The 12,772-nt window shown below is 40.9% G+C and overlaps 1 protein-coding gene across 4 annotated transcripts in view; it reads right to left on the bottom strand.

Moving 5' to 3' along the window:
- The window catches only part of NAV2 (neuron navigator 2), a 233,966-nt gene that overhangs the window by 58,576 nt on the left and 162,618 nt on the right, over positions 1 to 12,772 (bottom strand). The window contains exon 1 of one of the 4 annotated variants that reach the window (XM_075713178.1): positions 4,244 to 4,341. The exons of the other annotated variants lie outside the window; for them this stretch is intronic. Within the exon in view, the coding sequence (XP_075569293.1) occupies positions 4,244 to 4,341 (98 nt within the window). Of the gene's footprint in view, positions 1 to 4,243; positions 4,342 to 12,772 lie in introns of those variants that run through there. 4 annotated transcript variants of the gene reach the window in all.

Genomic DNA, 12,772 nt, shown 5'->3' with positions numbered 1-12,772 from the left:
AAATGCACCCTTCTCTACGGATGGGTGTGGATTTTAACTTTGCTGGATCTTCAGTCAAAACCAAAATTACAATGAGCTGCTGAAAAATACATTTGTCCAAGACAGGGCCTTGGGGCTTTACAATATTTCAAGTGGAAACATGGTAATTATCCTCTCCTACCTAAAAATTTAACTATTTATGAGTTGATAGGAGAACAATTAAAAAAAAAAAGTCAAGGTGCAAAATGATTGAAACTTCACAGCATCTTCAAAGAATTAAAAGGAAAAATAAAAAAGCCAGATAAACTTAAATGTGCGATAACAGGAGATACTAAATACTGGACTTTCCACTGTTTTCTTCTGGGATTTCCTACGATACTGACATCACTGTGTCAGAAATCCAAGAGCCGTGTACAGACCCTTGCATGGTTTTCTTTTCAAATTGTTATGAAAGGTGACAAATAACTGTTTGCAAAAGAACGGGTGGAAATCTATTTCAAGAGAAGTGAATTTAATTAACGTATTTCACATGGCTATTAATCACCCACCTTCTCCATGCCTTCAGTTACTCTCTTCTTATTACACCTCATTACAGGCATTTCAAAATAAACCACTTGGTTTCCAACCGAAGGTGGAGCCCGGGGACAGCACTGTTACCTTGAAACACTTTGTAAAGCCAGGCCATGAAAAGTGAAAAGCGACCCAGGCAAAATGAATAGAGACCATTTCCAGCTGTTCCTTCTGGAGCAGAATCTAATCCTTTTAATGACATTTTTTGGTGCAGAGTTAAACTGCTGTAAGTGTGCTGTGAGCTATTCAGACGGTTTTCATGTTTAGTGACTATTCAGTTTACCGCCACCAAGCTGAAATGCAGCTCTCTGTCAAGCTCTGTTTAGAATTCAACCAAGATAACGTTTCAGGATTTACATTTAAAATAGCTATTTGCAAAAGAGAATAACTCACAGAAGAAAAATATCAATTAGTGTCAGAAAAGGTTAGGTAAGAAAAGATTTGTAGAAGCTAGAAAACTGCGCATGCTCTTTTCATTTAATCTTTTTATATCAGTGCTAATAACCTTATAAAAATAACACTGGATTTTATTTTGTCCCTTAAAATCTGACCAGGAATTTGACCAAGCCGTTGTCAAACCTGAAGTGAACACAGCTGAGCGCACACACATAGGAGCTGCTAAACCCAGCTAATCTCAGGGAGTTTACCATTTGAAACACCCTAAAGCTTCATGAAAGCTATCTTTCTGCCAAAACTCATCACCTCCTGCTCTAAAGCAGAAATTCCAATGGCACCTTCTCCACCTGCACACGTTTTGCTCAGAGACCCTTCAGTTGTTCACTGTCCAGTCACCAAATACAGCAGTCAGCACAACTGTATTGAGTTGCAAAATGCTTCACTGGTGGAACTTGTTTTTTTGGCCATTGTTCACAACAATGGTTCCTCTGGCATTGCACAGCCTCAGGGGAAGGTGAGAAACCAGAGCAAGGCACTGCCTTTGACCCAAGTGCTGGAAGAACACATGCTCCCAGCTAGGTCTAAAAAATTTAGTGTAAAATGCTCCAGCCAGCTACCAACCCCTTTTTCCTGGACTCACGACCTATAAACCGTATTTTTGGTGTTCCCCATTTACTGTTTGGTCTGAGGACGTACTGTGTTTACCAGCCAGTTTATAGACCAGCCCTCCACTGGGTGCACAGAGCACCCCTGCGGCCAGCGGCACCCTCACCTCCCTGCTTCGAAGGCCACGGGACTGATACTCATCCCTGATCATTTCTGTGCGACTCCAGTGACTCCCAACTGGTCTGCACCAGTGAAAGCTGGAAAGAAAAATCAGTGCCTTCATACCACAATAAGATCAGTGCTAAATTTTAGTTGTTGTTATGTAAAAAACCCATGCTTTGTTTGTTACGCCTTTGTTTCCAAGACACTGAGGAGTGCTGAGGAAAGTCTTCTAATGAAAGTCAGAAATCCTGGTTTATGTACAAAGCCCCTGGTGCTGTCCAAGAAAACAGATCCCTGCGAAGCGTACAGCCTGCGTGCGACAGCGACGGGCTAAACAAATCCACAGAGGTCAAGCCAGAGCCGCCGGGGATGCTGCAATGGGCAGCCCCAGCTCCCTGCAGTCCCCTGGAGCTCCCTGGCAAGGACCTGGGTGTGGGTCACCCCAGCCATATGCCTTCTCCTCCCTCTGGGCCAGGCCCTAGCCCAAACACCTCCCTCCAGGCAGGCGGAGAAGGTGTCCTGCCCAGGGGCTGGAGCTGCGATAACCAGGCTCTGGATTGTGCCTCCTTCTTTCCCCCGTCTTACTTCACAGTTTACACTTTCTTCTCCCCCAAAAGCAGATACCTTTAGGATCACATCACCTCCTCGTACAAAGGCACTATTTAAGTTACAACTTAAAGAAGGGGCGGCACTTACTGAAAGCACTGACAAGGTTTCTGACACCCAGCTCCCACCTGCCCGCTCCCCCCGCGCTGGACGGAGCCGGTGAGAGTTCCCGGGACCTGGCAGCCTGCTTCGCCAAAGGCTCCAAAACACAACAAAAACGGGCTTAAACACCTAGAAGAAGAATAGATGAGCTAAATTCTTACAGGACTGACGTAACGAAAACATGGAAGGAAAGGAATGAAGAATAGTATGGAAACAAAACTATGCAAGAGGCGTTTCAATTCACTGCTCCTGAGTGGGCTTTCAAAAGACTCCCGGGGCTGGACCCACCTGTCCCTGCGGCCACTTGCCCCCCGGCCAGGGCCACTCGCCCTCCAGCCAGGGCCAGTCGCCCACCCGCTCCCCCAGCACAAATGGCCAACTGGGACCGCTGGGCAGTCTCACCCAGGGAAAAGCAGCTACTAAACACACCCACAGAGCCAAAACCTCCAGCAGCCGGCAGGTAGAACATGGCTCCTTCGCTTCCCAGCCTTGTTTTAAGCCCTCCAGACGCTGTAACTCCACTAGTGACATCAATGCAGATCTTTTAAGGGCTGCAGGCTATAGTCCCACGCAAGAAACACGCAGGCACAAAACGAAGAAGTGATATATATGCGTGAAGACTTGAAGCAATTCACAGTCACTGTTGAAGTTCTTCGTTATTCAGAATACACTGCAAGGCTTCTACATAAATCGATCAAGGCAAAAACCTGTGCACGGCAAAACACGGATTCCACCCATGAGAACCGCTCCTCTCTCACGCAGCACTATCAGCTGCAGCTGAGCACATGGAGACAAAGATAATGCCTACGCTTGCACGCTCTTCCCCCACCAGAAAAAAGGAGAAAACCACAAAATTGTCTTTCTGAACGCACTACAGCCTGCTGACGTATGTCTTAAAATAAAGCTGAACTTGGCAATAAAAGGCGTTAATTTGATCACAGGGCACAGCACTGTCCCTCAGGAAGCTAAACCACTGAAAAGCAAGCGTCATTATCACACCTGTGATTTACAGGACAGACACATATGCAATCAAGTGAAATACTTTACTCTTTGTAATATGGAGGTGTGTGGAAGATGTCAGCTACTACCAATTCTGAAAGCAGGTTTTTTCCTAGCGGAACTGCAACATCCTAAGTAGTACCAATAAATCCTGGCTTATGCCAGCCTTTAAAATTAGGTTTATTTGAAAGAAATTGTAAAAAGGACTAAGACGGTCTAACCTTACTCAGATAAATCAGGAAGCCGACAGAAATTTGCACAGGAGTGAAAATAAGAACTGCACATTATGTGCTAAAAAGCAAGTGCACTGTGGGCTGGGGGCTGGCCTGAGCGAGCCTCACACACGCCTTTGTTTCCCCACAGAGTGAGCTCATTCCCAGAGAGGTTCCTCCTTTGCACAGAAAGTAAACTTACAGGGCTAAAATGTAACAAAGCCCCACAGTTTTCTGAGGCTAAAAGCCTGTAACACTAGTGGAAAGATAGCCGCTTAGATTGCAACCTATGAGACGCTAATAATTAGTCAATAAATCTCACAGAATCCTGAAGTAAAGCCAGAAAAAACCCAAACACAGTAATAGCTGTCAGTTCTCACATGGGGAATTTCTTATTATGATATTCAAGTATTTGTAATCTACTAAAACTACATTGATTTCATGTAGCACGCAGCTATTCAAATGAAATAGCGCAGGGAGAAAACGCCTCAGATTTAGTCCATCATGTAATGCGTTTCCATCGCTGCCAGCATTCACAAAACTAAATGTACTTACAGAAAGGTGTAACGCAACACACTTCCATGCTTTCAAAAGTGCAGAAAATCTCTTACCTTGTGATATTCCCAGGCCAATGCACTTCTCCACCTTGTTGCCCATGAAGAATTCCAGAAAAGGGGCTTAGGTTTATTTTGCAGGTTGATACCTTCATCAGGCTACCATCCAACACCCCCCTAAATAAAACAGCTTGTAACTTGACTATCTAGGAAGAGACTTGAAAAAAAGCTGGAGCAAGGTTGTTTTCCAACAGAGCCCTCACCATTCAGCAGCTCTGAAAGACACTGAAAAGTAAAGCCTAGCTGGAAGGTGATCATCAGAAACTTCCCCTAGAAAGAAATCTGATCCCTCAACAAAATTAACCTCTGAAGTGCTGAAAAAGTGAGAGGTCAAGACTTTCTGCTGGGACTAGGTCATCTGTGAAAAGCTGTAACCTGATGGCAGCAAAGCAGGCAGACTGGGTGCCTCCAGATCACGTACCGTATCATATGAAGTACAAGCTCATGTCAGCCACCCTGTACGTCAAGGTACTAAATGACAGTATTTGATCTCAGCTTAAAAGACTACAATATCTAACAGCGTATTTCCTACTCTGCTCTTGCAGAGGAATTCAGCAACGTAACTGCTGGAACAACTATAGTTTTATGAGAATGTAGCAGGAGACGTACCACAAATGTTTTAACATAAAATACTTGGAATACTGGTAAAATACAAAGATTTTTTTTTGGGGGGGTAGGAAAACATTTTCAATACAAATGGTACTGAAAAGACCAATATATCCACTGGTATCCCCAGTAAAGACCTTATGAAACTGGGACAAGATACGTAAGATTTCTCTGAGTAGGGATTATACACACTTATTTACAGTTGTAAAGTAAGGGGCTTATTACTCCCCTTTATTTCAAGTAGAATAGAGATGGGCATTTATACATATTTGGTTGATACAAATTTCTGGTTGTTAGCATTCAAAACTCTTATTTTAGCCTAATACAAATACTTTCTGACAGGATTCTTGCCAGATCTCTGCATTCTGCCATACATGTGGGATTTTTTTTTTTTTATTCTAATATGGGAAATCAGACCAGCTCTATTTACTGGGGGTAGTAGTGCTCAGAGGCACTAACTACCCTCATGCTAGATGCTGCACGAACATAACCTGTACATGTTAGAATACCTGTGAGACAGTGAGAACTGGGAAGCTGGTCACTTACAGCACGTGTAGACTCATCACTCATGGAGTCTCCTGTGTGCCAATGTGCGGGGGGAGCATCTTCAGGCACAAAGCAGGAAATGATACACGCGCCCCCAAAAAGAGAGAAAAACAGTAGAAATACAAGAGGAACATGGATGATACAAAAGAAATTTTTTATTATGAGGGTGGTGAAACACTGGAACTGGTTGCCCAGAGAGGTGGTAGATGCCCCATTCTTGGAAACATTCAAGGTTAGGCTGGACGGGGCTCTGAGCAACCTGCTCTAGTTGAAGATGTCCCTGCTCATTGCAGGGGGGGTCGGGCTAGATGATCTCTAAAGGTCCCTTCCAACCCAAACCATTCCATGATTCTAAAACACAGTGGTGTTGGATAGCTGTGACTAGTTGGGCATGGAAGGCAGCACTACAGCTTGGAGTAGAAGACTATTACGAGAGGTCAGGGAGCCCATGGGTGGATGAAGAACCAAGGAACTGGTTCAAGGTCACTGCGAGCAGAATGGGGTCTGTAAGAGAAATGCTACAAGTAGATGTGCGAAGAGTCTGGGGACAGGGGGTTGGAATAGGGAAACTGAGGTTAGGGGTGAGGTCTGGGAAGGTTGAAAAAGAGACATCTGTCAGAGGTAAAGCCAGGGTGAGGAGATAAGATGAACTTGACAAACAGCTGAAAGTCAGGGAACTGGACTGCAAAATGGAGAAAACAGGTTAGGAAAAAAAGCCTGAGCTCATGAAATTAAGAGCGTATTACAGTATACATATGCACAAGGAGAAGGGATTAAATTCAAGATAGAGCCTACAGTTTTTATCATGTTTTGTTATTTAAATGGGCACACACACAGAGAACACGGACTCTTGCTGTAGTTTATGTAGTTACTAGCATTGACCAACACACTGACTTCCAGCCAAATGGGAATACACCAGGCCATTCCCTTTATTACAGAAAGACTTGTTCACTAAGCAAGAAACTACATTTCTAATCCAACCGGGGTAGATTTCTGTTGTCCAGGTTACTGATGAGGGATCGTGTCATGAAAAGACGGGCAGCCTTAGACAGGCAGCCTTTCAGATGGAGGAAGTGAAGAAGACAATACCGTGCCATCCTCTTAGCATCACCTCAAGAAAACCATCAATCATCCGGCCCGAAATCAAAGAGAAGAGAGGGAAAGAGTAGTCAGAAGTCAACTATAACCATGTATTTAACTCTGTTCAGCTTGGGTACCCTATCTTAAATAAAACGCATCTTATAGCACAACGCTGTATTTTTGGTTGAAAGAGTTAAAATGCAAGTATTCAAAGGTTATAAAATAAAGACTTGGTGGAGTATTCTGCTGCCAAAACCTTCAAATAAATGAGTCGCAGCCTGAGCTTGCCTTTCTATGCCGGAGTCTATATTTTAGCGGCCGCGGTGTTACTATAGCAACGCAGAGGACTGGTAATTTAGAGGCTGGTGGATGTGACAACTTGCAATTTAGAACAATACTAATAATAAAAGCGGCTTGGGAAAAGCATCATTTAACACAAATGTTTGTGTTTTAAAATGAAAAAAGGCTGTTCATTTAATTTTTTTTTTTTTTTCCAGCTGGACGATTATCTATATTAAGTTATTCTGCTGGTGAATAAAAGACAGCAACATGACCATTCTGCTTTCTGGTATGTCTGCACCCTAGAGTGCAGTCAATGCACCCCTTCACGATGTGTATGTGTATAAATGCAAAGCTGCAGATGTCATTATCTCTGTTGAAGATTAGACAGGAATCACACAGCTTTTTTTAAAAAAAGAGTATGTATTGTCTGAAATGAAAGTGAGGGTAAAGATACTCATGGACTGTTATTAATCCTTTCTTGCTTCTGCTGAGTTTAATTGGTATCCTTTATTAACAAATCCCATAAACTGCTCCTCATTCATTACTTTACTCACAGGATAGTTACTAGAGATAACTCTCAGATATTACAGATACTTAGAAGAATCACAACTGGAATAGCAAAGCTTCTGCTAATCTCTAACATCCGTCCTCTCTTCATCAAAATAGCTCCCACAACCATGATGTTTCTTAGTTATCTGCTCACAGAGTTGTACAGGAAACTAGTGGCTGACTTGTAGCTAATGGTAAATAAGAACAGCCAGAAATATTCTAATTCCAAGAATAATCAAATCTGAAATTGTAACCTAGGGGAAAAAAAAAAAGAATCTGAACATCCCATCTGTTGAATCACCAGCTCCTAATAAAACCAAAGTCACAAGATTAAGGTACAGCGTTACTCTCTGTACACCCATCTACAGCCCCATTGTCCTTCACTTTCCTGGCAGCCCTAACACTGCAAAGGAGGAGGGATTTTGCAACATAATACCCATAACACTAAATACAGAGGGATATTTCCAGATGAATTTTACATGTAGTAATAATCATAGTTTTGTGGGTCAGGAAGTTCAGAAGATTAGTGTGTTATGGCTGCAGTTTATAAAAGCATTTGTGTTAGAAGTTTCACATAGCAATCGGGTGAGATAAGCTGCAAACAGCTTTACATTAAGTTCTTTTATGGTAGTTAAAGTTGGGGAGAAGTAAAGAGACCCCAGGTATTAATTTACCTAAGGAACAGCTGCTTAGAAAAGGCTGCAAAGTGTCCTAATACTCAGTGTAATAAAATCATTGCACCTCCAATTGCTTGTTCTTTCTCCCCACACTCGTGTGCTATTCCCATTAACCTTAGCAAGAATCGTGTGCGTGGTCTGAACTGAGCTAAAACTGTAGGCAACAAAAAAAGACTTATCAAAGAAATGGGTGGTTTGATTCTTATTTGAAAAGGCCCAAAACCATAATTACAGGTTTACATTCTAGGTTAGAGCAGCACGAATCTTGCTGCATTTCAAACTTCCCCTTAGAGAACACCATAATGCCTGAAAATTGGGGGTTTACTGCAATATGTTAATTTCCTTTGTACTTTTTTTTTTTTCTCATTAGCTGAGACATATCTGTTAGGAGCTTATAAAATGTCTGCGTTTGATGACTGCAATGATTATAAAAGTAATGCAAGCAGCATAGGCTGTAAAGACACTGCGCTTCGCAGTCTTTGTAAGCTGTTTTACAACGTGTGGTATGAAGTGTCTGCCACATTTCAGCCTGGAAGAGACTCCATTACAACTGGGTAACCTGATGTCTTCAAATAATCTCAGCAGTGATTTTTGTAAACCTTCTTTTTCTTTCTTTCCTCTTAAAGAACACTAAGATTATTTAAATGAGGAAAAACTGTATTTGTAAAGCCAAAACATTCTGAACAGATTCAAACACGCTTTTGAACGCACTTCTACCCTTTTAACTTCAGCACATTAAACAAAAATATACCTTTTTAAAGTACTTGCGTTGATTAAATATATGTGTGAGAAAATAAAAGCAAGAACACAGCAACACTGCTGCACCACTACAACTATTATGCATCACACTATAGGGCTAAATTTCTATGTATCAACCTAAACAAACTATGTTTTGTGTTAAAGTAAATTTAAAAAAAAAAAACCACCCAACTTGTTGTACTCATATGTAATTGTCAATCCTGGGAAGGTATTTCTAGTTAAAACCAGAGGAACACTGGAAGCAACATAAACCCACAAAATAAGAGATATGGTAGAAAATAGACCCTGACTGCTACAACCCTGTGAAGTTGTGGTTTTTCAGCGTGGTTCCAAAGGGACCTTGGGAGCCAGGAGAAGTGGGTCTGGAAAAATGAAGATACATTTTTTTTAATTCCCCCCAATCTGCTGAATGAAACAGGCACTAAGTTTGCAGACTGATGAGGGTTATATGATACAAAATAATCTTCGCATTGTTAAACCTCAAGGGTATGAGTCCTCTCTTGCCTCAGAGAGTTCCCTGAGAGCAGACAATCATATTATGGTGGTGCTGTCCAGATCTATATATTTATTTATTTATACAAGTAAATACATGAAGCGTAGAATACTTCAGGATTTTGTTGAAATTACTCATACAGGTAGTATTGTACAGAAGAAAATAAAAATGAATCATCAGTGTCTGCTACTGCATGGGTACCTATGCAATGCATAGGAACCGACCAGTCACACACTTAGGGAAAGATGGTGAGATTTTTCTAGTCGCAAGGCAAGTCCCTTGCCACTTAAGTCAATGGCAAAATTTCCCTTGACTTGCAGTGGGGGTTTTGGCCCTGAAAAGATGGTGCATACACAGAAAAGCCAAACATGGAATAAGATTAATGATTTGGACTAAGAGTACTGATCCCTGGAAGTGTTCAAAAAACGGGTAGATGTGGCACTTTGGGACATGGTTTAGTCTAGTCTACCCTTGATTGGTTTAGTGTGGACTTGGTAGTGTAGGTTACTGGTTGGACTGGATGATCTTAAAGGTCTTTTCCAACCTAAACGATTCTATGATTCTATTCTATGATTATTGTATTGATAATGCATCAGGAAAATAGTGTAAGACACACTTCGCATCTAACTCCTAGGAATTTCTTTTCACTGACCAACCATTCAATAAAACCACAGCTTCCTCTGACAAGGTGACATGCATGCCTGATGGAGAATAAAGGACTATTTATGTATGTGTAATACATGATAAATAATGGTTTTATAACATTTTATATTTACTTCAAAGATTGTTTAAAAAAATGGCAGTACCCTACATGGAGCCCTTGCGTTGGCACAAGTGTGAGGCATACTCTTCACTACACCCATGTCAAATGAATAAGCACATCACAGTGAATAAACACAACCAGCTACTTTCTAGCAGCAGTGGAGAAAGAAAAAGGTGGGCAACTGGTGTAATCCAATAAAAATGCAGGATGCTGAGCTGTGATGCAGCTTGCACGCTATTATCCAATAAGAATTCCAAATGAACACTGAATCCAGGGGTTATGCTCGGATGATCCAAACATTTGTTTCCTAATTTAAACACATTACCAAGTCTCAAACTCCTTGAGTAAGAAATGTTATGAACGTATATACACATGTGCATGCTTTTGTATCTATCTTTTCTATGCTATCTAATTTTTTTCAGATATAGCAAATAATCAAAGCAAACAACAATATATATATAACAGGGCAAATAGCTCCTAAGTAACAACAGTCTATACGAAATGGAAAAAAAATCTGATCTTAAAATGCAAAGTTGATGTAGTGAAACACAAGAATGAAGTATCATTACCATTGTTTTAAATGCAATTTTCCTTGTGTCCTTTTCCAAACCATAAAAATCAGTCTTCTTTCCAAAGTACATAATGCTGCCAATCATAGGTTTTAACACACATGCCATTGACCAAGGAGAAAAATTAGATTCTTTAGATTTAGATTTTAGATTCTTCCAATCTAAACTGCCGAATAGAATAACAGTTTACTTCTACATTATTGTAAGACTTTCTTGTCTTCTGCAACCCTTAAGATTTTCCGCTTGATCCCTAACACATTAAGTTATAAAAACAGTGCAGCTGGCATGATTGCTTTCTTCTCAGGACTCTGAAAAAATGCTTTGGGATGAATATATGACAGATGTCCATATACGATTTACAGTTTGTTTTCTGAACTTTCTAACGTAGCGTCTTTCAACAAGCAACACAGTAGAAAACAGAAACATCAGATATGAAAGAAGCTATACAAATCCATAGTCTAGAAGCAAAGTTCTTTATGGCCAATGAGGTAGAAAACAGCTCAGAAAGAGATCAAATTGTAATTAGAGGTGGTGTTTCAGCGAGCAGGCCCAGAGGACTATGTCAGAGGATGCATTCAGGCCCAGGAAGGATATGCCAAGTGTAATATCTACAGAACTACACTTCGATGCTTCTGGTTGACTAAGAAGCTCTCCAAGTAGTTGTAGTGTGGTTTTGAAAAGTCCTGTAAAACTTGATTTACCCTCCCTCCCACACACCCCTGACAAAATACTAAAATCATTGCTGCTTAATCAATAGCCGTCATTAACCACTCATTGCAGTCATTAACCATCTCATGGCCTCCACTGTAAAAGCACTGCTGTCAACTATACGTAACTTAGTCAAATCCAGATCAGTTATGATCAATAGAGTTTGCCCATCTTAATTGCTTCGGCCTCCCCCTAATTAGATATATCTCTGCATTTACAGTTGTTTATTGTTGCTGTGGCTGTTAAAAAGCTAATACATCCCACTAGAAAAGTAAACTCATTTATCCTAATTAAAGCAGAACTATTAAATCAAGCCGGCATCATTATAGCTGGATCTTCAGTGTTTGCAAATCCTCTGTATTACTGAGTCTATAAACATTCAAACCACATAAACACTTCAACAGAGTAATGAGCAAAGAACAAAGATGCAAACTCTCAACTTCAACAAAAATTAATCTTCCTTTATTTTGAGAGCCCATCTGCATTCTTCTAATAAAACAAAGGGATCTACTTCACCCGTACAACACAGGGATGTTCCAAAGATTGTATCCGAGCCAAAAACACATGCCTCTCTCTCAGACTACCTTGCAAAATCTTTCCACACTCTTTTGAACATGCTTTCCCATGTGAATTGCTTTTTTCTTATTCTTACTGGTACTGTCTGTCAAACAGACTAACTTGCCATTTCCAAATTCACAGTAGACTATTAATGCAGTGTAGAATTTCAGACATTTCTCCTCCCTGCCACTGTTATCTATGCCTGGTTAAGAAAACCACTAAGTTTTCTTTAGATTTATAATCTCCCTAACACAAAAGGTAACTGAATCAAACCACTTACCTACAAGACAGCATCCCTAACTAGTGCGCGCTTGTAAACAAAAGCCATTTCTAGCTCTACATTTTATGATTTTGTGAATAATGCTGGCAACTGTTATGACTCGGTATTTTTGCTCATTTGGAGAGAGAAATTCTTATTAAGCAGTAAAAAAACCCCAAGCTTGTCAGATAAAACACTGAATTTAATTAATATTTGAAAATTGCAGCTGATGAGAAGTATGCCCTCCGTGAAACTCCTTAATTATCTCATAAACACCCGGGGCGATCACGACTTGCCCGCATGAACTTCTGACCTTCACTAAGCCCTAATAAAATCATAGCTGTAGATCACCTGAGAAGACTTAATGGTCCTCCGGATTAGAGTAGCGCAGCATGCATTTCAGGTAGCTAACATATCAGCTTTATGGAAGCCTGACTGGAGGAAATTTCAGCTGGTAGGCTTGCTCTTATCAAAAGGTCAACATTTTAGCTGCAACGTCAGTAAACCGAAAACTTATTTTCCATTGCTCAAAAATTATTCACTTAGTGAGAAAACACTCTTCTCCTTGCAAACACAGAAAGACTCTAAGGGTGAAATGTTCTGCTTTTATTCCACCAGAACAAGACGACGACGGTCGACACGTTGTTTAGACTCGGCAGCGTACCAATTGGCTTTGC

Source organism: Pelecanus crispus, chromosome 6, assembly GCF_030463565.1.
Source record: "Pelecanus crispus isolate bPelCri1 chromosome 6, bPelCri1.pri, whole genome shotgun sequence".
NCBI lineage: Eukaryota > Metazoa > Chordata > Aves > Pelecaniformes > Pelecanidae > Pelecanus > Pelecanus crispus.
The sequence above is the reverse complement of the archived record's forward strand: the minus strand, read 5'-3'. Positions and strand labels throughout refer to the sequence as shown.